The following is a 24,984-nucleotide window of genomic DNA, read 5'->3' as shown; positions in this document are numbered from 1 at the left end:
TCATCTCTCCAGTCCCAAGCCCTGGTTTTATCATTCTTAGTGCTACATAAAATAATGGCATGGCTTGTAGCAGGTGGCATTTTGATTTGCTGAAATGTAGCACAAACCTGAAAGCTTTCCTGGTACCCCCTCTGTTTATAGGGGATGTTCTTGTGCATTCAAGTTCTTGTTCTGTTAATGAAATTTGTTGGTCAGGACCCACGAGAAGGATTTGCCTGCTCATTACATGATTGCCATGGGCAGCTTCAAAAACTTGTTGGAGAATCTGGGTGGGGAGCACTGGGGAGACTGAGGTAGGATGATCATGAATTTGAGGCCAGTTGGGGTATGTTTGAAAACAACCCCCTTAAATAAACCAAACCTTAGGGGAACTGGACTCCACTCACGCTTACACTCACAACAGGACTGAACACTAAGCCTGCCTGTAGTACCACAAACACAACTCAGCTGTGCATACAAACACGTAATTTCTCTTCCTCAAAATTCCTTGACTTCACACATGTATATAATAAAACGTGGTCATTTCCACTCCCCACGACTGTCTCTCATTCTTTGCTCGATTGCCTGTCTGCTTTGGAACCCCAAGGGTGGACCTCACCTCAAGATTCTCCTGTCTCAGCCTGCAGAATGCCATGAAGACAAGCCTTCACCACCGCACCTGGTTTGTACGCATGACTAACTTCAAGAAATTCTCATCCAGGAAGATGAATTTGCAAATACCTTATCGCACTTTCGGGCAGGGACTTCCTCAAAGTCTATTTTTGAAAAGAATACATAAGTGACCAAACTCATCAGAGTAAATAAACAGCCACCACTCAGCAAAATTACTGGATTTATCCAACATTAAACTCTCCTGGGTTTCTTTCAAAACTCTTCCCTTTCTGATCCTAAACTGTTTTAGACTACTCAGTCCTAGTCAAGTTCCGGAGATGAAAGACCAGCCATAAACCAAATCCCCAACATCTTGTAACTAGCTCACCCCTGACCTCTCTTTTAAGATACTACAAAGGCTTAACATTGTGGACTCCCTTGACTGCTATAAAGCAATATGGCCGGCTTTAATGGAAGTCAAGGGAGATACATTGTAACTTTCTGCTCGCCACCCCCTGGGTGTCCAGACATTAGAGGTAGATGGCATCCAGAGTCCCATGCAGGAACAGGATGGAGGACAGAGCATGTTGGTGAAGCTGAGCATCTCAGTACCAGCTGCACTCAACAGCTGTAAATCTTGCTTTCTACTGGCGTTACTGGACTTCTGCTATTCACATGGTATTGCTTTAAATATAATAGAGTTGGGCTCAGCAGCCTAAGCCTATAATCCAAGCTCCGGGGAAGCTAAAGCAGGGAGATTAGGTGTGTTAGGGCAGGCTGGGTTATAGAGAGACAGGCTGCCTCACAAAGCATATTTTCATGTATCTCTGTGTTAGAAAACATTGAAGCTCTTAACTGCAGGTGACTGTTTCATTTCTGAAGGGGTTTGCTGCATACAGTGGATAGTGGACTGCTGTGGTCATATTTTCTTTAGTTTTAATTTTAGATAATTATCAATTATCACTGATTAAAAAGGGCTAACCAAATCTCTAATTTCTTTTTGTGAGAAAGGTTCTCAGTCTGGGTTGGCTTTGAACTCACTATGCAGACAAGGATTAACTGTATCTCCTGATTCTTTTGGTAGCCAAGAACAGGGATCACAAGGGATACACCAACAAGCCTCCTCACCCCCTTTTAGACAGGGTCTATTATATAGTTTAGACTGTCTTGGAACTAGGACTAGGCTGGTCTTGAACTCATAGAAATTCTTTCATGTGCTACTACTCCCAGGCAAACTGATATATATGTATAATTTCCTAAATATTTAAATTTCACCTAATCACTGGAAGGGCACCAGGCAGCTATCCACCTAGTAGCTTTCTCAGCACACCGGCGTCTAACTCGCCTGGTCCCAGCGATCTCAACTGTCCCACTCTGCTACATGAGCCTTTGCTCAGTTTTCTCAGGACCCCTCGCCCATTACCCATTCCACCTCCTGGGTTACAGTGGATGCTTCTAAAAGCACCCGACGGGCCCCGGGGACCGATCTCAGGAGCCTCCCCAACACTACCCTGAGTTTATCTGCTCAGCAATATGGCCTAGCACATTCGCCCTCGGCCTCTTCCTCCGAACAGCCTGGAACTCAGCTGCCGTTCATAGGCTCGCCCAGTCGGGTCACTTGGTACGACACCCTGGGCGGTGGTTCAGCGGAGGCCGGGGTGTACCCGCCAGCAGGCCGCGTGCAACTCCGGCCGCCCCCGTGGCGCGCGCAGTCACGGGCGTTGGAAATTCCGGCGCGTGCGGCTCCCGGCTGCCGGGGGCGGGGCCGCCGTGGAGTGAGCCTGTGACGTGGGGGGCGTGCCGCCGAGAGGCCCCGCCTCCTCTCCGCGCCCTCTCTGGCGGGTCGGGGTTACATGGCGGCGACTGCGGCAAAGCGAGAGCCTCGGAAACGCCGCTGCCGCCAGCACAGCCGGAGACCTGAGCCGACCTTGGGGGCTGTCCGCGGGCCCTGCACTCTCTCGATGAGTCGGAGAAGTCCCGTGAGTGTGTATGTGTGTGAGGCCGTGTGCGGGCCGGCGCGGGAGGGAGCGGCGGAGGGCCCGGCGGCGGCGCCGGCTCCCGCGTCCATTGTGTGTGACCCTCCGGGCGGCCGCCGCTCAACAAAGGCGCTTTTGTTCCGTGTGCCCGCTCGGCCCTGGCGGCGCGGCCGGCTGCGAGGGCCGGGTCCCCGCGTGGGGCTGGCGGCGAGGCTGGCGCGCCCCTCCCACCCGGCACGCCCCTCGCCGGGCAGCGGGCCGCGATCATAGCCGGCCGGCCTCGCCGCCAGCACCGGGCGGTGCTACGCGGGTTCGAGTCCCCGCCACCCGCGCCCGGCTCCGCGGGTTCGAGTCCCCGCCAACGCGCCGGCGAGGGCGGTGGTCCAGGAGCGCTTGAGGCGGTGGAGGCTTGCCTTCCTGGCTCGCTGCCTCCCTCAAGCTCTCCTGTCTCCTCCCCCAAGCCCGCCCGGGTGACTCGGCCTCAGCTGACTCCGGCCGGGCAAAGTCTCCCGGCGGCGTTGCGTAGCGAGCGCTCTGCTCCTCCTGCCCCTAAGTCCGCCCAAGTTTGTGCCTGGCGGTCCACGAGGTGCCGGGGACCGGCCTGAGACTGGGCTCCTGACACCTTTCCGGACGTTAAAGGTGTGATCCGGAAAAACACCCTGATGAAAACGTACGTTACCGGTTGCAGGCCTCCTCACTTGGAGCTTGTTTTGATCGGACTTGGGAGTTGTGAGGAGTGGAAGGCTTTCGGCCGCCTTTTGTTCCTGCCTGGCGTGGGCTTTCCGGCTCAGGTGCCCTGGGGAAGCTGCGAGCAGCAGGCTCCTTTAGATAGCTTTCGTGTTTTACTTTTCTTTGATTCGAAAGTGGGAGAGATCGGGCGAAGGGGAGTTAGGTCTCCTTGCTGTATTTGAACAGCTCGAGTCCGGAGGCGGTGTCAGCATTAACTTTTTTTTTTTTTTTTTAAATGGATACAGATGATTGTCAGAGGGGGAAAATAAAAAAGACATTCTCAGGCCATCAAACGAAGAAACTAGCTTCAGAATATTTTTCTAATTGTTGATTATTCTAGCGTGTTTACTTTGGTAAAATTCTGGGTTTTGACGTTCTGTCTCTTTAACGCCCGGGAACTGAGTTGGAAAGAATGATTTAAGGCGAGAAGAATGTAGGGTCTAACCCAGGGTCCGGTCCTCAAAGGGTTTTTGTTGGTTGGTGAGACAGTCGCCGCCGCCGCCACGTAGTCCCAGCCGGGCTTTGAGAAACGATTCTCCTGCCTCTGCATCCTGAACGGTTTAACACGTGTGCACTATTACCCTCCGCTTTAGAGTTTCTTAGAGATGACAGATTTTAGTGTTTGGAAATAATTTTGAATTGAGTAGAAGAAACACCTCTAGCTTGTAGTTGTTAAAAACCTGTTTGTACGGTGCTTTAACATATATGTTGTATTAGTTAATGGAATTACACTATAAATCTTGCTTTATTGATGTCCCAATTAATGTCATCTCGGAAGCCTGCCGGATTTGAGCAGACTGTTCTATCTCTTCGGTATTACTATTCCGGAAAAAAAAAGACCCTGGGAAAATGAAACATTGTTTAAAATCAGCTTTCTGAATAAGGGTATTTTGGAGGTTAGTCATTTGCAGAAGAGGATTAAAAGTAGCCTGCCCACTTTTTTGCGATTAAAAAAAGACTCTGGCGAGGATTGGCTTGAAAAAAATGTAATTTTGCAGTAGAAAAGGGTACTACGGTTTTAAAGACAAGTGTAAGCGCCCGCTGAGAGCGCTGCAGCATTTTACATAAGTTCCCGAGGATGGAAGAGCTAGCAACTGGCTAACTAGTAGGTTTGCTGACTCAGGGGACCCTGTGAAGGGCCTGGGGTCCGGTGGGAGGAGGCACAGAGAAGTAAGGCTGTAACTTGGGCTGGGTGATGATGACTCACCCCCACTGCCGCTGCTACTACGTGGCTTTTTTCCTTTTTTTTTTTTTTTTAAATGATAGGCTAAAGTATTTCTGTTCATATCAAAAAATCTCTTCTCAGTGGCTTCTTAAATTGCCTTTTAAAAGAATATCTAGTACCCTGCAGGTACAATTGTGTAACATTTGTTGAGAAAAAAAGATAAAGTCAACTGCTGTTCAGTTGCTGACATTAAATGTTTTAATACTAACAGGTCTTTGGCTGCTAGTAAGAGAGATTTGTTAGGAAGTTATATATGAAGGGCAGATAGTACATTATAGTCTTGGTGGAGATTGACTAGTTTTCATTGGTTAGATGGTACTGGTTTAAGTGTTGACAAATACCACTAGAGTTTATTAGGAACTGTTTAACATACTTTCTTGTGATATTTATGCTTCTTTTTTTGTATTTTAAAATTATCATTTTATCCTAATGGGTTGTGCCTGCATACATGTCTGTACCATTTGACTGGTTCCCTCAGAAAGGCCTGGTTCTGGAGTCTCAGAGGATTCTGAACTGCCATGTGGGTGCTGGGAATCAAACCTGGGTCCTCTGGAAGAGCAGCCTGTGCTTGTAACTGCTGAGCCCTCCCCCCAGTCCCAGGAATTTTCGATTTTAATAAAGACAAGTTGAAGCAGGCATTATTACAAGCACTTTTTAACGAGTAGTTTTTAAAGAGATAAACTGAATGAATAGTTCCAAATTTAGGATTTAAGCTGCAGCTTGGTGATAAAATAATGGACATATTTCATGGCCGGCACTTACTACCAAATCGGCTTGAGATAAGACTGAAGGAGGGCCGAGTCTGGGTGTGCTCACTTTGAAAGCTGAGCTGAGTTTGAGGCAGCCTGATGGGAAGAGGCCCAGACCAGAACCTTGTAGTAAGACCTGCCCAAAAGGTTTGGAGGGGAAACTAGTCAGATGGAAGATGGCAGTTTGTTTCCCACGTGGGGAAATAAATAAAAATCTTCCTGCCCATTTTGTTATTTTCTCTATCCAGTTCATTTTCTGAAAGTTACTTGGGAAGTTTCCTGGGCAGTTAATGTATTGTTAGTTTGAATTAATAAGTCTTTGGAGACATTTTGAAATTGTATTATATGCTTTGCACAGGTAATTTTAACAAAGATTAATTCAGACTATCTCCTAAAGGAAACACAAAGCTACAGATGTAAGAGGACTGAGCGGTCCAAAGCATCACGTGACTTAGGCATTGAGCATGAGGGCTTTTTAAAGGCAGGTAATCAACGGTTGTACGTATTCAGAAGGTAAAAGCAGGCTTCCTCTGCGGTGGGGATCCGTGGGGTGAGGCAGGAGCCTTCCCTCCACCTCTCAGTTCCTTATTTGCATTGCCCTTCGAACCTGGGGCTACTTCAGGCTCCTGTTAACCCAGGAAGAAGAAACCTCAAAAGTCACCGCTGTGACTTTGCTGGCATTCTTCTGCCTGCTCTGGCAGGCCGTTCTGTGGACTCTGCTACACTGTAGCTGCCTATGGTTCCCCGGGTCTCAGCTTTACTGCTTAGTACTTAAGACGTTACTGTACTCCATGGCTTCTTGCCAGGCTGCTCATGGGAGTTGATGCTTTTAAGGTGACAGAGGCTCCTGTGAATCCAGTTCGCTCCTTTCTCTCTGAATTGTGTGTTTGGAAAATGTATGTCCAGATGAGGCAGCCCTCCCACTTTGTTTTGTTGAGACAGCTCCCTACATAGCCCAGCCTTGCCACACATGGATTATCTATTCTCCTGCCTTAGCCTCCTGAGATCACAGCCATGTGATACCTCGCTTGGCTGCTAGCTTTGCTTCTTTGTATTTTTAAAGATTCATTGCTGGATATGAGGGCACACCTTTATTCCTAGTATTTGGGTGGCAGAGACGGGGGGGGGGGTGTCTCTGAGTTTAAAACAGCCTGACCTTGAAAAAATCCAAACATTTATTTATTATATATGAGTACACTATAGCTGTTTTCAGACAAACCAGAAGAGGGCATCAGATCTCATTACAAATGGTTGTGAGTCACCATGTGGTTGCTGGGATTTGAACTCAGAACCTCTGGAGCAGTCAGTGCTCCTAACCACTGAGCCATCTCTCCAGCCCAAACATTCTTTTTCTATGCCTGTTCATGCCTGCAGCACAAATGCCAGAGGAGGTCGAAGAGGTGTCAGATCCTCTGGGCCTGGAGTTATGTGCAGTTATGAGCCTTTCAAGTTTGGTGCTGACACTCCAATGCTGGTCCTCTGGAGTAGCAGCAAGCACCTTTAACGCACTGAGCCATCTCTCTCTGGCTCTTTCTTTTTTAAAGATTTATTTATTTTATTTATATGTGAGTATACGGTAGTTGTCTTCAGACACTTCAGAAGAGAACATCCTACTGCAGATGGTTGTGAGCCACCATGTGGTTGCTGGGAATTGAACTCAGGACCTCTGGAAGAACAGTCAGTGCTTGTAACCACTGAGCCATCTTTCCAGCCCAGTTTCTTCTTTCTTTACTGTTTTAAAAAGAGTGTGTGTGAAGAGAGTGACTGTGCATGTATAATGTGTGTATATATATGTTTTAATATATGTGTGTATGTTCTGAACATGTTTATTGGGCTGGCTCTGAACTCCTTGACTCAAGTGATTCTTCTGCTGCCTTAGGAGTAGTGGAGATTTATAAAAGGTTTATCTTTTTGATAAGTAGAAATATTGAATGTTGATATAGTAAGTTATTTGTCTTTTTGTTTTGTTGTCAGCTTGAGGGGAGAGGAACCTCGGTTGAGAAAGTGCCTCCATCAGATTGGCTTGTAGGCAGGTCTGTACGGCGGTTTCTTGATTAATTAGTGTGGGAGGTCCCAGGCAGATACCTGAGTTTCAGGCCAGCCTGGGCTGCACAGTGAGAGCCTGCCTTCTAGTAAACAAAGGAAGCAGGCTCAGCAAGCCAATAAAAAGGGTTCCTCTGTGGCTTCTGCCTCTGTTCCTGCCTCTAGCATCCTGCTTGAGTTTAGGCCCTGACTTCCCCTTATAATGATAGCCTGTGTGAGGAGTAGGTGAGGTAAAGTCCTGTGTTTATTACAGCACTGGAAAGCAAATTAGTACATCAAGTTTTTCTTTTTTTCCTTTTTTTCATTTCAATTCGGTGGCTTAAAAGTTGTTAGAATGTTGGTCTGGTGAGATGGCTCTGCAGGCTAAGGTGCTTGCTGTGCACCTGAGGATGATGCTCACAATTCATGTTAATGTGAAAGGGGAGAATTGATTCTAGAGTTGTCTCTGTCCTCTACATGCATCCGTGAAAGCACGGATAATAGACACAAAATAATACATGGAACTTAAAAGGCTTACATAATAATAATACATAGAACTTAACAATTACTTCAAGGAGATCCACCTTTGCAGTCATAAAACTACATGTGTATGTTTGAAAGGGTGGCACAGATGTTTTGCCCCTCCAACTACATCATTTGACAGCTAAGTAAACTGAGGCCAAGTTTGATCTAAGGCCATATAGCACTTGGGAGCTCCTTAAAGGCTCAGATGCTTGGCTCATCCAAGACCCAGTGAATAAGAAGCTACATGTTAGCATGACTCAGTGATTTGAATGCATATCCAGTTGAAGGCTATGCTCAGAACACCAGGGGCCCTCACCTGTTAGTGACTGGTTTCGAAAACTCGGTCTTGTGAGTTACTTCTAGCCCTCCTGAGAAGAGTGAGTATAAAGTGGAGACTCCCAATCTTCCTTGCTTCCTTCAGAGGTTACAGGGTACACTTGGTTTTGTGTGGTGCTGGGGATTGAGGCTGGGGCCTCCTGTGTGTTAGGCAAACATTATTACCAAATGAGCTGTATTATAGTCTAATCTAGTGTTTTTTTTTTCTTTTTCTTTTTTCTTTTTTCTTTTCTTTTCTTTCTTTCTTTCTTTCTTTCTTTTTTTTTTTTTACTAAATTTGAACTCATCTAAGTCTCAATTTGGTAATTCTTTCCTCCTTTATGTACAAATTGAAGTGATTTTTTTTTTTCCTAATTTACTTTATGCCTGGGTATTCTTTCAATGGCTGTTAGAAAGCAGTGCCGATTTCCTAATACCCTGTTCAACAAAGCTAATCTCAGTTGCAACAACACACATTTTCTGTTGATCCCTAGTACCATAAAATCCAATGAATGAGTGAATGAGTCCCTTCAGTGGAAGCCACCATATCTCAGTTACTTAGTCTCCATCTGTGGCTTGTGGCTATCCCGTGGAGCAGTATAGCTACATCATGAAAAATATTGTGAACTCTAATACGATTTATAATATTTTTCTTTTATATTCTCTTGTGACAGCCTCTAGTTTCTCTGGCTTTCCTGCAGGCTTTTGTTTCATTCCTAGTGATGATCAGACCTCACTGATACACATTGTTTCTTCCTCATAGTTGGTTTTAAGAGCTGTTCTTTGTGTGTGTGTGTGTGTGTGTGTGTGTGTGTGTGTGTTACTTCTGGGTTTAGGTTTGATGTGAATTCTTCTGGGAGTTGGTGTTATTTTGGAAATATTCTGAGATGTATTTTCTAAAATCCCATTAGTCTCCTGAACCTTGGAGTTCTCTGCTTCCAGCTCAGCTCCTGGCTCCAGTGAGGCCCTATATTTCCTTGGCTCAGCTATAGGAGACGTTGAACTTGTTCTTCTGAAGATGTGGAACCCTGAAGAGGTAGTTACCTCAGCTTCATGTCCGGGCCCCAATCTCAGAGGGCAGCTGCTTTGGAAATGGTTGTTTTTCAAGCCCTTTTTATTTTGTGGCCCTGACAGTCTTTGGACTTGCAGCTGTTCTTTCTGTGCCTCTGCTCAGTGCTAGGGTTAGAGGTGAGCATGCACCACACCTGATTTCCCCAGTCTTTCATACTCATTAAGATTGATAGAAAGAAAGGGGCTGGAGAGAAGGATGCGCACTTTGGCTGTGAAGCTGTTCCTTAGAAATTTGATTTCTCCTTAATCCTGATGGTAGATAATTATATTGCCAGGCATAAGACCAGTATGGTATCTTCTTCTGAAGAGCTTGACATTTTAATAAAACAATTAGGATTTTTTTTTAATGAGTATGGCTGTTTTGCCTGTGAGTGGATGTGCTCCACGTCTGTGCCTAGTGACTGGCGGTCTGAAGACATGTTGGATCCCCTGGAACTGTCAAGGATGGGAATCAACCCTAGGACCTCCTGAGTGCTGGGCACGGAAGGGCTCTACGGCAGAACCATACTTCCAGTCCTTTTAAAATCCTTTCAGATAGGTTTGTTGCCCAGACTGGCCTTGAACTACTTACTGATCCTCCTGTCTCAGCCTCCAGAGGAGTTGGGAGCACTAGCTGCTTGAGTCAGCCCACTGATTCTGAACAGTTTTGTAAGGTCCTGTACCAGGAGCAGGCTTAGCTCCAGGACAGCCGAGCTGTTCCCCTATGGTTTGGGAAGGGTCTAGGTGCTGTAACCATGCTAGGATCATAGCACATGGAGGTCTGACAGACATGTGCTCTGGTGCTGCCTGGGTTCTCTCCCTCAGCTCACAGAGGCTGCATCTGTGGTTGCGCAGAGCACAGTTCCTTGACGCAGTATGTCCCTCCACCTCCACAGAGGAAAAGGGGGCGGAACAAAGCTCAGGTGCTTTTGCTTCTGCACTCCCAGGGTTGAAACCAGCTACATTTTCCTGTTGAGGGTCTTTCATGTTCACCGTGGGGTGAGGCTCCTGAGGGAGAGCCTGGACAGATTGTCTTCACACATACTCTCCAGTGGCCAGGCTAGTCCCCCGATTCTAGAAAAATCTGAGAGTCGGGCTTATCTCCCCCAAGTGGCTTATCACCTCATTGGATATGCTGTTTTATTCAGACAGCACAGTTCATAGGGCACCTAGGAACTGCCAGATCTGTGGTCAGAAAATGTTAGTAAAACTGCTTACTCTCAAACCTTTTAATTGAAAGCAGACAGCCACCATAGTGGGAGAGGGATGGTGTCTTGGAGAAGAGAATGCTGCGAGAGAGGAGAAAGGCAGGAGGAAGTACTTAGCCTCGGGTTCTCTGAGTCAGGACTGAACACAGGCTGTTTCTCCTCAGTACCTTGTAATACCTGAAGACAGAGCTGGCATATGGTGAGCCTTCAGGATTCTCGGTCTGACAGAAAGAGGTGGATGGCTAGAAGAACTCTCTTAGTCTCTTAGAACTGTAAATGTCTTGTTTCTCTGTGCTCTGGGTTCTGGTTGGAAACACTTCCACAACTCCTTTAGATGTGTCTTGTGAGATGTGTGACCTGCTTGGGTCTGTCATAGGTCAATATGGTGATGACAGGTGTAGATGCTCGTGTGAGACCTTTGGTACAGAGTGTCGTCAGTAGTAAAGATGGTGTCTTCACTAGCTTAGAAAACTGTATTGGACTTGTGACATAGAGTAAGTCCCCAAGTTTGGGGGGTTATCTGGCCTATCTGACTGCCACACAAATCCGATGGGAATTGTAGACATCCAGAGGAATCTGAAGATTTGCCCAAATGCTCATGATCCTGTGTTTGTTGCTATATTTCCTTAATCTTAGGTCAGTGTGGCATTTTAGAAGCAAAGTCTCGTGGTGGTGTAGAGCTTTAATCCCTGCCCTCAGTGAATTCAAAGCTAGTCTGGTCTGTGTAGTGAGTTCCAGGACAGCTGAGCTATATAATGAAACTTTGTATTCCTGATGAAGTCTTGGACAGGAAGACGTACATGGTGGATAGAGGATATCTTGAGTAGTTACTGATACTGCAAGAAACAAGTCTGTTAGGCTTGCTGTTTGTGTTAAGTCTCTCTCTAGTTTCCCGAGGTGATTTACCAGTACTGGTTTATACCACCGGCTTCCTTGAGGTCCAGAGATCCTGAAAGGGATAAGGCTTCAGGCCACTCAGCCTGTGGAGCAAGGAATGCCTGTGAGCAGACAGCTAAGCTATGGCCTTCTGTGCCCTGGGAACTCAGTAACTGGAGAGTGTAAGGCATGGTGGCAGGCAAGGATGAGTTTGATAACAGTGCCATTGTGCCAGGCTGACAGTAGATTCCAACCTGTTCCTCCCCTAGGCAGCTGGCTGGGTTCCAGTTAACTCAGGCTGCTCGCTTGACTCCTGAGAAGAGCAAGGTGAGCAAGTACCTTTCGGAAGCTGTCACTGTGAACAGGCTAGGTGGATACTTTACCCTAAGAACCTACAGTGTGCGTGTGCGTGCATGTAGTACACATGTAGACTTTTGTTATAGCCTTCCTGATACATGTCCAGTCCAGAGTTAGAACAGAAAATTTAGTTTCTATAGAGTAGGGGCATTACCCCCACCCCCCAAAAAGCCCACAACCTAAAAAAGCATTTCTCTAGGAACTTACCTGAAGGAGAAATAGCTGGGTCCAAGGATGGTCCTTGTTTCTTCTTTCTTTTGTATGTTTACTCCATGTTGCTGTAATATTTCATTTTCTGGGACAGAGTCTCACTTTGTACCCCTGGCTGGGCTTGAACTTGCCATTTAAAGGAAACTGGCTTTGAACTCAGAGGTCTACCTGCCTCTGTCTAAGTGTTAGGATTACAAGTGGGAGCCACCGTGCCCTGCTTTCTTTTATACCATTTTAAGCTTCTACCAATACTGTATCAAAATTTTGTGGGATTTTTCTTCTGTTTTTCATTCCTTCTCAAACTTGATGTTAATAGGACATTAAAATATATTTTTTAGAGTCTGGGGAGATGGCTTCACTGAGCAAAGAACCGAGCCCAGTCCTCAGCACCCATGTAAAAGCCAGGCAGGTGGCACAAATGCATGCGCAGGCCAGCCTCCCTCCCAGCTCCACAACCCCCGCTTTTGTAATTGGAAATGTTAGATACTTTGATTTCCCTCACAGTAGGTGATGTCCCCTGAGTGAGCTGCCCATTTTTGACCAGCTGCCAAGTGTGTTTTGCAAGTTCATCCTGTGCTGCTAGACTTTGGTTACTGGAAACTGACACTTAGTTAATAGTAATAATATAATGTTCCAAATAAGGAAAGCACTATGAACATTCAACCTTTCAAATGAATTTTACTTGTAAAAGGTTCTGTAAAAATATTAAGTTGCTCTGCATGGTTGCACATGCCTTTAGTCCCAGTGCCTGGGAGGCAGAGGTATGCAGATCTCTGAGTTTGAGGCCAGCCTGGTCTATAGAGCGAGTCCCAGGATAGCCAGAACTACACAGAGAAACTCTCAAAAAACAAAACAAAACTGTGGTTTCCCATAGTGAGTGAGTGTGTCAGTGGGGTCGTGGAGGGTCATGCACACCTCCGTTTGTGATGCCTGTGCTCATGCAGGGGTACTGAGCATCCCGCTGTATCATTCTTTGACTTATATTCTGAAACAGGGTCCAGTGGTCCGCCTGAGCTTCCGCCCTCAATGCTGGGTTACATAGAAGCCTTTTATGTAGGGACTAGTATCTGACCTCAGGTCCTGATGTTTGCACAGTCAGCCCTCCTAGTCACTGACCTATCTTCTCAGGTTCCTTGGTTGCCATTTCTGAAATGCTAACTTGGTAAACCTGTTCCAGAGAATTCAGTGCTTGTGAGGTCTGGGAAACTTACCACTTGACTAAATGAGGTGTGCCAGGGTGAATGGATAGAGGAGAGACAGACAAACAGATTGAGACTTTTTCTGTGCTTCAGGCTGGTCTGGAACTGTGCATTGTCTTACAGCGGCCTCCTAGGTTATGGGTGTGCTGCCGTGCCTACACTGTCACTGTGCAGATGGAACGTGTTTCCTCTGGTGATTTCTCCTTCTTTGTCTCCTCCTCAGGTTGTATCAGAGTAAGATGGACGGTAGCTTTGACTGTGACTGTGGTGAGCTGGAGCCACCTGATCACTAAGAAGAGACGCCTGTCAGCCTACATCACCAGGGCTTCCTGTTGAAACACAGCGACAAGGAAGCGAGGAAGCAGAGGGAACTAGTGCTTCCCAGCGCCTTAGGATGCTGCTCAGGACCAGTCCAACACTGAATGTATCTGCACTGTGAGAGGATGTCCACGGAGGCCTGCGGGCTCATATTTATTCAGTTCTGTCCCATGTTAAGTCAGTTAGCACAGTGAATCTGAGCGCATAGTATGTCATTTCATTCCGTTTGAGTTTCTTGAGTGTTTTCTTTAAATGTCTGCAGAGTTGCTGCCTTCCTTGAACTATGAGCACTGCAATCTTCTTAATTCTCAGTATGAATAGAGATTTTTGAGCTTTACGTCTGAGGGGAACTCAGCGGGCCTGGTTGGCGTCTGCAATGAACATCAAGAAACCATCGTGCTGTGGGAACGTGATTGTTTTTCTCCCTTTTTGAGAGATCTTCCCTTTTGATGCCAGTTTTCTTCCTTGTTTACACAAGTTCAACAATTTGAAAGGAAAAGGCAATTGTAAAGGTTTCAAAATGGCAGAGAAATTTGAAAGTCTGATGAACATTCATGGCTTTGATCTGGGCTCTAGGTACATGGACTTAAAACCATTGGGCTGTGGAGGCAACGGCTTGGTTTTTTCTGCTGTAGACAATGACTGTGACAAAAGAGTAGCCATCAAGAAAATTGTCCTCACCGATCCCCAGAGTGTCAAACATGCTCTCCGTGAAATCAAAATTATTAGAAGACTTGACCACGATAACATTGTGAAAGTGTTTGAAATTCTTGGTCCCAGTGGAAGCCAGCTTACAGACGATGTGGGCTCTCTCACGGAGCTGAATAGCGTCTACATTGTTCAGGAGTATATGGAGACAGACCTGGCGAATGTGCTGGAACAGGGCCCTTTACTGGAAGAGCATGCCAGGCTTTTCATGTATCAGCTGCTACGTGGGCTCAAATATATCCATTCTGCAAACGTACTGCACAGAGATCTCAAGCCAGCGAATCTTTTCATTAACACTGAAGACTTGGTGCTGAAGATAGGTGACTTTGGTCTGGCACGGATCATGGATCCTCATTATTCCCATAAGGTACGTAGAAAGCTGTCTTTCCAACCTCCAAACTGATGCAGGTCTTTCCTGATGCAGGTCTGCTTTCATTCACAGTCTTCAGGATTGGAATGACGGTGAGGTGGAATCCTAGTTAAATACGTCCTCATTGGATGGCTATGTGTTAGTAGTGAAGTGTGACGTGTACAGCTGTTTTGGTTTGTGTTTGGAGACTAGGTCTTGCCTTGTAATCAAGGTACCCTGATTCCAGTGTGTAGTCTAACCTAATCTTAAACTCACTTGTCTTCAGCCTCCAGAATAGTGGGATTTCAAGCACGTGCATGTACTGTAATTGAAATGTCTGTTATTTCAAAGTAGAATATATTTGTATGTTTGGGTCTCGTCCTGTTTGAAGCTTTCCCAAGTTTCATCTTTTGCTCTTTTGATGATGCTGAACTATTCTTCACTGAACTATAGTTAGACATTATTTAATTGGAACCTAGTTTGAAATTTAAATTTGAATGAGCAACTGGCAATTAAATACAGCCCAAAAAAGTCACTTCATAGCAATTTCCTTTTAAAAGCAACTTTTTTTTTTCATAGAAGAACTTAATAGTATCTTCCAAGCAGAACTCTAGCCCTTTGATTTTTAAATTGGAGTCTTAGGTAGAATCTTGATATAAAAATATAAAGGTAAGTTGGGCATGGTCCAGTGCTCAGGAGGCAGAGACAGGTAGATCTATATAAATCAAGGCCAGTCTGGTCTACACAGTGACTTCCAGGCCAACCGGGATTGAGACTGTCTCAATAAAATAAGTAAAATGTAAAAGTAGAACTGATTAGGTGACAAAGGACCCCTGAAAGATTATGTGGCAATCTAAAGCCATATCTGAAACAGACATATTCATGCCTGTTGTCTTACTGGATATCTTCTATCCATTCAAAAAAAGGAGAGGGGCTATCGGTGAGACAGCTCAGCAGGAAGGTCCTTGCAGCAAGCCTGATAATCCCACACCAAGAAAATGGATTCTTCCAAGCTGCTCTCTGACCTTGACACTTGCTCTGTGGTGTATGGCTGCTGGTCTCCTCCCTCCTCTCTAGCCATACAGATTAATAAGCAACCTTTAACATAGAGGCTGAGTCCCTGCAGAGCAGTGAGGTGTGGACAGAGCACTAGAAGGAGCCACACCCAGACCTTTACTCTAGCCTGTGTCCTTAAGCAGACTATCTGTCCAATTCTCTGACAGGAAAAAGCAGTATCTGCCAGTGTCTCTGTTCTGGGGTTGGGACAAATCATGTGGACCAAGAGTGGGGTGTTGGTGAGAGAATTGTCTCTCCTTGTGATAACTAGGAGCTGCTATGTTCTCTCCCCCACCTTTCCCTCTGATCCACAGCAAGCTGCTCCTTAAAACTTGTGGTGAGAACTTGTTTCTCTTCTGAAACAAGTTGCACTTGGCCTAGACTTGCCATTAAGGTCTCACGGTATATTTTTGTTCTGCGCTTTTTGTGACAGTCACCTTAGAGAATCCCATCTCATAGGGAATGTTATGGCCTCTAGTAAAAGCCTTGAAAATGGGCTTAGAAATCAACAGTGGTCCTTGAGAATCATATGGCTTTTTTGGAGGATGATTTTTTTTCCCTCTTTCTCTCAAGTAAAGGATATTGACATGTTTGTTTCTTTTCCAGGGTCATCTTTCTGAAGGATTGGTTACCAAATGGTACAGATCTCCACGGCTTTTACTTTCTCCTAATAATTATACTAAAGCCATCGACATGTGGGCTGCAGGCTGCATCTTTGCTGAAATGCTGACTGGTAAAACCCTCTTTGCAGGTCAGTATTATATGGGAAAAGTACATCAGAAGTCATGTTATCCCTAAGGCAAGATTATGTATGATTTCAAGGAACTTATTACAGTGTGGAATATTCAAATGCAAAGGTAAAATGGTGACATTACTAAGAAATGAGGACATTTACTCACATACTCATTAAGTTGCTCTGGCGTTAGTTCGCACCCTGGTGTTCTGTCCAGCTGATCTCACACTCTTTGTTGGTGACCGGTGCTAAGTCATATCTGATTCTCATTAGGTTTTTCCTGGTAGACTTACTGTTGAATGGACAGCAGGGTGTCTTACAGTGAGGAAGCTGTTATCTCTTCAAAGAGCAAGGAAAAAGCCAAATGTTTTTTAAGGAAGCATACCTAACATACACAGGTTACTCATTAAAGAGAGTTTCAGCTGGGGGTGTGGCTCCGGGTTCCAGTATTCATGGAGCCTCTGGTTTAAACCCCACCAGCACTGCAGAAAACTTAAGTGTGTAGTTCAGTGTGTTTGTGGAGTATTTATGGGGTTATGTCTATTTTCCTTCTGAAAATATTTCCACTTCCCCAGCTCCTGCAGCCATACATCTGTCTGTGGATTGCTGTTGTGGACATTGCATGTGGATAAAGCCGTGTGTGCTGGGCTGCTTTCTTGTAACAGTGTTGAGAGGTTCATTTATGCTGTGCATGCGCCTGTGTGCTCTAGGCCACTGTCTTTCCATCCATCAGTTGGTGGGTGTTTGGGGTTTTGTGAACAGCACTGCTTTGAACGTCTGTGTACCAATTTCTAGGTGAGCATGTTTTCAGTTCTCGTGGGTACACACCTCATGTATAGGACAGCTAGGTGACACATGGTAACTTTGGTTAAATTTTTGAAGACAGTTTTTGAAAGCAGCTGTGTGTTGTATGTTCCCAAGTCCTCTGAGAAAAGTGTGAAGGTTCCACTTTCTCCACCTCCTCACCAACACTTTAAAGAATTGTGTGTCTTTGAGTGTGATCATCCTGGTGGGTAACAGGGTATCTCAGTGTGCTTCCTGACTTCTTGTTTGTTGGTGGTAGTGTAGGGGATCTTACACCTGAACTCAGGTTAGCCTTGAACTACGGGACATGAACTCATGAGCTCACCTGCCTCAGCCTCCTGGCTGCTAGAATTACAAGTGTGAGCTTCCATCCCAGTCTCTTCTTCTGGGCCTTCTCAATATCTTCGTAGGTATCTAGGTCCTTTGCCTTTTAATTGGGTTATCCTTTGCACTTAGGAGGATTCTTTACATACTGTGAATATGGAGTCTCTTGTCAGATATGTGTCTGTTTTCTCTCATGCTGTGTGCAGTGTCTTCCTTTTATGACTGCCTTGTGAAGCATAGAAATTTAGTTCTGATGAAGGGTGGCTTTACTTCTTTTGTGTTAACGTATCTGAAAACTGCTCTCCATGTTAAAGTCACAATATTTACTTCTGTGTTTTCTTTAAAGCATTTTATAGTTTTAGCTCGTTTTTTGTTTTTCATGACAGGGTTTCTATGTGTAACCTTAACTGTCTTAGAACTCTGTAAACTAGGCTGGCCCTGAACTCACAGATCCACCTATCTGCCTCCCTAGTGCTGGGATTAATGGTGTGCACCATGTACATTCAGATCAGGATTTATTTTGGGTCGAATTGTCTGTGTGAAGTGAGAGGAGGGGTTTAATTTTATTATTTTGCTTGTGGATGTCTAGTTGTCCCTGAGTCTTTACTAATAGAATAGTAAGACACCTTTAAGAAAAAAAAGAGTTGGTCATAAACACGAACCTCCTTGTGATCTTTTCTCAGCCTCATCTTATGCTTTAAAGCAAGTCACCAAAGACACTCCACACTCAGTGCTGAGAGCTAAGAATAGGGAAGAATTTGTGGATGTATTTGCTGCAAGAAAGGGGGTGACTGGATGGTTTTCTTACACTGTTTGGTGTGTTGCTCTCACTTAGGTGCACATGAACTTGAACAGATGCAGCTGATCTTAGAGTCTATCCCTGTTGTGCATGAGGAAGATCGGCAGGAGCTTCTCAGCGTGATTCCAGTTTACATTAGAAACGACATGACTGAGCCACACAAACCGCTAACTCAGCTGCTTCCGGGGATTAGTCGAGACGGTAAGTGCTTCTGGAGTAACTGTAATGTCTCTGTGAGGCTTAGCTTGCTTCCCAGAGTCTGTAGGACTTCAGGGGGACCCAGACACCACACTGCCCTTTTGACCTGGCCCTTGGGCCATGGTCCATTTCTTTGCTTTCCTAGAGTCTAGAACATGTGTCCCATCCCGATTCTCACCCGTTTTCATCTATCTCCCAGTCTCCCACCTACTGTGTAAGCATAGCACATGACTGGCTCTGGGGTAGCTGCAGTGGAGCCGTCAGCGTTAGCCACCAATCAGGCGTGCCTATGAACAGGACTTATTTCTTTATTAAAATAATTTTATGAGGCTGTATATAGATGGCTCAGTGGTTAATAACAGCACAGGCCCAGTCTGTAATTTAAGTTCCAAGAGGCCTGATGCCTTTTCACACAGACATGTACTCAGGCAAGACACCTGTACTTAAAGGCAGGGTGGGGATGTTAAGCCATATTCTAAAATAAAAGCAAACAGCCACTTGTATCTTTTAAAACTGTCAGCTTTCACGCTATGAGTCCAGTGGGTCAAACTCAGGATGTCTGGTTTGGCAGTAAGCACCTTTACTCCTGAGCCTTCCCACTGGCCTGAATTTAGACCAGTGAAAAGAATTGAGTCAGGGGAGGGCAGAGGACTTCATGTTCATGGCAAGGACGAAAGAGCAAAATTCGAGCAAAAGCGTGAGCGTATTAATCCAAATGAACAAACTTAAGAGTTTGCAGTAGCCAGAGTATGAATGTTGGATGTGAGAGTTCCTGCAGTCTTGAGTATCTTGGTGAGAGTTGAAACTTGACATCAGCTATTAAGATAGTTCATTTTGCAGCACCACAGAATGATGTGCTTGTTCAGAAGTCTTAACTTCTGTAGGGCTTCTATAATGTAACTTTTTTTTTTTTTTTTTTTTTTTTTTTTTTTTTTGAGAAAGGAAAAAAAAACCTTAAGTCTGAGTTTGGCTCAGTAATAGACCTCTTGCCTAGCATGGCTTCTGGTTAAACCCCAGCATCACACTGAGACTTGAGTGTGTACAGTTTTGTGTATGTACACATGATAGATACATTAAGGTGTCAGAATTATGTAATCAAAGGTGGAGCCCAGTGATAGAGCTTTCGTAGTGTGCACCAGCTCCTGGGCCTAGTCCTTAGCACTAAAGCAAAGTCTATAAGCACCTTCATCTCTCATTCATACATTCACTTACTTCATCATCCGCTCCTGGTGTTCCGTGTGCTTGAAGTTTGTGTGTGTCAAGTGGCAAGTATGAGGAAAAAGGGCACCATCTTCTCAGACACGCTCAGAAGGAATAAGTGCACCACTGAGAGGGGACATGTGTGTTTAATGTCAGCAGGTTTGACTGTTTTCACAGCTTGTTCTGTGCTAGCTCTCAGCCTTGTCATAGCATCTCTAAGTAGATCACACACTTAGCAAGTCACTGGGGGAGAACCTTGGAAACACACTGTTAAATGAGAAACATTTAAATGTTTAAAACCGTCCAGGTTGAGCTTATGAAGTTGCTGTTACTTGACCATTTATTACTGATAAATGAGCGATTTCATAATACTGTGGTCAGTTATAAAGAAAGGAGGAGCATATGAGATAATTTTCTCTTAAATCTCAGCTTTATTTCTGTAGCAAAAATTAGCATACCTTTTAATAGCGGGGTCTACTTTTTCGTAATTGTTAGCTGTGGTGCTCTGTGTTCTATGGTAAGAAGTGGGAGACGCTTCTTAGCTTGAGAGAATGTCTCACTTTGTAGTCCTCCTGGTGGCAAACACACTGGCTAGACTTGGCTGCTAGTGGTGGCCTTGTACTCGTAGATCTGACTTCCTGTCTCCTGAGTTCTGGGATTAAAGATGTGCCACCTACCTGGTCTACAAAGTGAGTTTTAGGACAGCCAGGGCTACACACTGCACAGAGAAACCCACTGTGGGGGAAAAAAATGCCTCAACTTGGCCATGCCCAGCTAGACACATTGTATTAAGTGAGGCTGGAGTTTTCTGTTTTCTTCAAGTGACCACTCCTTCTTCCCTTAGCACTGGATTTCCTGGAACAGATTCTGACATTCAGCCCCATGGACCGGCTGACAGCCGAGGAAGCACTTTCCCATCCTTACATGAGCATCTACTCCTTCCCAACGGATGAGCCGATTTCAAGCCATCCTTTCCACATAGAAGACGAAGTGGACGACATTTTGCTTATGGATGAGACACACAGTCATATTTATAACTGGGAAAGGTAAATTCATCCTAAGTTAGAAAAACCTAATTTATCGAATTTTCAAGGTACTATATGTTGTGTACTTTATAGATGTCTTAACATTTTAATAAACAATGCCTTTGGGGTGTGTGCTAAGTTGCCATCTTTACGAAATGGCTTTTATGGGTAGCACTAGGCACTGGTAAGGAAGATGAGAACAGTGCTGTTTTAAGCTGTTATTCTGAAATCTGATTTTAATTACATACTAATCCTTTTCATAATGAGGATAAAACACAGGGCTTTGTGATAAACAAGCACTTTACCCACTGAGATACCTAGATCCAGAGGAGAGACATTTTGACTTTTTGGATATGTGATAATTCGTTTTCAAATGACCTAAAAGTAACTTTTTTAGATATTAATAAAAGCTTAGAATCAGCTCAGTAAAAGGGGCTTGTGAAGTCTTGTGTACTGATTAGGTGACACCCACTAAAGTACTGTCCTCTGAAGCCTCCCTTTGGTGTTTCTAAATTTCAGGGACGCTGAGCTGTACAACCCTGCTGTAGTGGGGGCTCTGTCACAGTCAGCCAGGGTCAGAGTGTGCAGGGGATTCGATTGTAGGCAGGATTGAAAATCACTCCTGAGATTTAAGTTCTCGTGTTTCTGTGTTTTGAAAGAAGGGGGATTAAATGTGACACCTGTCTGTGATCCAGCTCTTGGGAAAGGTCTGCCACCTTGCCTGCAGGGCCGTACCCCATCTTGTCAAGGTGTTTGTTTGCTCACCCCATTTTTCTGTCCCTAGATGCCGTTCTCACAATACCCAGATCCTTCCTGCTTGTACTCTCTCTGGCCTACTTGAGTATAGCCTCTCCTCTGTCAGTTGGGTATCTGTCGACTTCCTTCGGGTGTGGTCTAGTTGCCTTGCTGTGCTGTGTAAATAAACAGAAACAGCACACATGGATTGTGGAGTTCAGTCAGCATCCACCTGTTCAGCTACCTTACTGCTGCTGGAACCGAGATTGGTAAAATCCCTGATCACAGATGTGCCAGCCTCCCAGATGGTCACCTATGGATAAGAATAGAATAGAGAGTACAGGCTGTGGGTGAGAGGTGGCACCCCTCTTAAGAACAGAGGTCCTGGGCTTCCTTTTGAAACTGCTACTCTGTTGGCCATCAGACATTGCCTTCTCATGTTTTAAATAGTAGCATAGCTTCCAGATGGAGATGATAAGTTCTGGCAGGAGGGACTGCTCCTGGCTTTCTCTCGTTACCCCTTAGAGACCCTGCATAGTACGCTTACTTAAATGCACTCACTCAGAGCAGGGTGTGGCAGCATCTACCTCTAACCCAGTACTGGGAAGGCTTAGGCAGGATGAACACAAGTGTGAGGTCAGCTTGGATATACATAGTGAGACTCTCTTAAAACCCTAGCCAAGTGAGAAGCACTCTGCATCTCCACAGAAAGCACACTGCATTTAAAGTGAGGTCACCACATGGAGTAATGTCTGTTTGCTTCAGGTACCACGATTGTCAGTTCTCGGAGCATGACTGGCCTATTCATAACAACTTTGATATCGATGAGGTTCAGCTTGACCCAAGAGCTCTGTCTGATGTCACCGATGAAGAAGAAGTTCAAGTTGATCCTCGAAAGTACTTGGATGGAGACCGAGAGAAGTACCTGGAAGACACCGCCTTCGACACCAGCTACTCTGCCGAGCCTTGGCAGTACCCAGATCACCATGAGAACAAGTATTGTGATCTGGAGTGTAGCCACACCTGTAACTACAAAACAAGGTCGTCGTCATACTTAGATAGCCTGGTGTGGAGGGACAGCGAGGTTAACCATTACTATGAGCCCAAGCTTATCATAGATCTCTCCAACTGGAAAGAGCAAAGTAAAGAAAAATCCGATAAGAGGGGCAAGACCAAGTGTGAGAGGAACGGGTTGGTCAAGGCGCAGATCGCGCTAGAGGAGGCGTCCCAGCAGCTGGCTGAGAGGGAGAGGGGCCAAGGCTTTGACTTTGACTCCTTCATCGCAGGGACCATTCAGCTCAGTGCCCAGCATGCATCTGCTGACGTAGTTGACAAGTTAAACGACTTGAACAGCTCTGTGTCCCAGCTAGAGTTGAAGAGCCTGATATCCAAGTCAGTCAGCCGTGAGAAGCAGGAGAAGGGAAGGGCTAACCTGGCCCAGCTGGAAGCCTTGTACCAGTCCTCCTGGGACAGTCAGTTTGTGAGTGGCGGGGAGGAGTGTTTCCTCATCAGTCAGTTCTGTTGTGAGGTCAGGAAGGACGAACATGTGGAGAAGGAGAACACTTACACCAGCTATTTGGACAAGTTTTTTAGCAGGAAGGAGGATTCCGAAATGCTAGAAACTGAGCCAGTCGAGGAAGGGAAGCGTGGGGAGAGAGGCCGTGAGGCAGGGCTTCTGAACAGCGGTGGGGAGTTCCTCCTGAGCAAGCAGCTAGAGTCCATAGGCACCCCACAGTTCCATAGTCCAGTGGGGTCCCCGCTCAAGTCCTTCCAGGCCACGTTAACACCTTCCGCTATGAAAGCTTCCCCTCAAATTCCTCACAAGACATACAGCAGCATTCTGAAACATCTGAACTAAACACTCAGCAGACATTTCTTTGTTCTTCATGAAATGTGTTGTGTCTTTTTTTATCACTAATGTTTTAAGTCTTTTTTTTTTTTTTTTTTTTTTTTTTTTTTTACTTGAATCAGAAGGTGTCATTAATTTACAAGGATTTTTCTTGGTTCTCAGTTTGTAAAACACAGACTTTTTTTCTACATGTGAGTTAGTTTTTCATTTGAACTGGCATGTCGTTTGCACACACACATACAAAGAATCGAGCAAAACAATGCAGTGCAGGAGGAGACAGATGCACAGGATGAATAGACATCCTCATAGACCAGACCTGCTACAGGAAACAAAACCTTGCCTTGAAACTTACACAGTGAGACTGTACATAATTGCATGAAAAGATCTATTTTTTTCCTGAAACATTTTTCATTCATTAGTATTTTCAAGTTTTTCATACTGTACACATTTCTTAAGACACATGATACCAGCAGCAACTGAAAATGAATGCCGAATTTGGTACACATGTGTTATCTACCTCAAGGTAACAAAAGTATGTGGCAAAACATAACCCACCCATAGTGCTCCACGGCATATGCACTTCTATCTAGCCAGCGTTTATCGTAGTAAACTATTGAGACTCGTTCACCATTTATAAATGTCCTGGTGTTCATTCTTCATAGTGAAGTGTTAAATACATCACATCTTATTTATTTTTAGCAAATCAGTATATTTTCTGTATTTAATTATAAAAGTTAACTTAGTTTTAAGTTTATTTGCAACTGCCCTTCTTTCCATTTGGCACTATGGTGTGTTGCCTGCCGAGCTGATCTGAGAAGTCGGCTTGTCTTGAGGCTGTCCATGTATGTTAGTAAAGTACTCACTGTGTATAGGAATCTGTATTTTGGAGGTGCTTGATCTATCTACAAAGAAAAAATTAGGAATTTATTATAAAATGCTCCTAGAAGTCTTAATGGTGTTTATTTTTTAAAAACTTATGTTAGACTTGTGTGCATGGCAGTAATTAAGGTACATCATTATTGTAGTTTAAACATTGTACAGGATAAGCCTTCTCCCCACCCCCGTTTTTACTGTATGTTTTTATTGAATGATCTATTCCCATCCCTAGGCAAGCATGAATAAAATTAGGTTAAATGTAGCATGTCACTGCTCAGTCTTTTAGAGTTTGTTTCGTCTGTTTTATTTTGCTGAATCCTGTCTGTATCTTTGGTTATCCTCTTTGAAGGAAAAAGAAAAATAAAGATGGCCAACAGGCACGGCTCCTGTTTGACTCCTTAGAAGGAAAGTTACTGGGTGTGTCCAATGGTGGTGTGCTCTGTCCTGAGTACGCACATGTTGGGGATGCTGTGGCTGTGCCCCAGCATGTGTAGAAGATGTGCTGAGTCAAAAGCTTACTCATGCCTACTACAAATACTCATCTCAAGATACTGGCATAAAAGGGTATTTGTCTGTTCAAAACCTTTTTGCTGGTATACCTTCATATCTTCAAATGGGATAAACCTTTATGTGCCTCAAAGCTGTTAAAACCTGGGGAAGCTTTGAATCTGCAGAAAACCCTGTACTGCTCCTTAATAGATCACCTCCTGAAGTCTGGGCCTGGTGACCTGTGCCTGCCCCAGCATTCAGTAGGTGGTGGGGGATTAGGAGTGGAAGGCCAACCTGGCCTCCATGAGTACAGCTGTAAATAATGTGCTCTTGTCTGAGGGAGGTCGAGAGTTTCTTTTTGGGAAACTTGTTCCTGAACTTACTAATGTGAACTTAGCATCAGGAGTGGTTGGACTTTGATTAAAGATTAGACATTTTAAAGCTGTCTAAGGAGGACAGACAACTTCTTTGGAACTATGTAAAGGTTGC

The 24,984-nt window shown here is 45.0% G+C and overlaps 1 protein-coding gene across 2 annotated transcripts; it reads left to right on the top strand.

Annotated features, from left to right (window-relative positions):
- The first annotated feature begins 2,444 nt into the window (after nt 1–2,444).
- Nucleotides 2,445–24,384, top strand: MAPK6 (mitogen-activated protein kinase 6). Of its 2 annotated transcripts, none has more exons than XM_080934896.1 (6): nt 2,445–2,570; nt 13,256–14,425; nt 16,070–16,214; nt 18,160–18,324; nt 20,366–20,567; nt 22,047–24,384. In XM_080934896.1, exons 2-6 carry the CDS (start codon nt 13,871–13,873, stop codon nt 23,137–23,139), a joined length of 2,160 nt encoding a protein of 719 aa, XP_080791022.1. In that variant the 5' UTR covers nt 2,445–2,570; nt 13,256–13,870; the 3' UTR covers nt 23,140–24,384. The 2 variants fall into 2 exon arrangements, with proteins under 2 accessions (XP_080791022.1, XP_080791023.1); XM_080934897.1 differs by lacking the exon at nt 2,445–2,570 and adding an exon at nt 3,084–3,237.
- Nucleotides 24,385–24,984: the final 600 nt, after the last annotated feature.

Source organism: Micromys minutus (genome assembly GCF_963924665.1).
Source record: "Micromys minutus genome assembly, chromosome: 21".
Lineage (NCBI taxonomy): Eukaryota > Metazoa > Chordata > Mammalia > Rodentia > Muridae > Micromys > Micromys minutus.
Note: the sequence above shows the minus strand (reverse complement) of the source record. Positions and strands in the feature narration are given on the sequence as shown.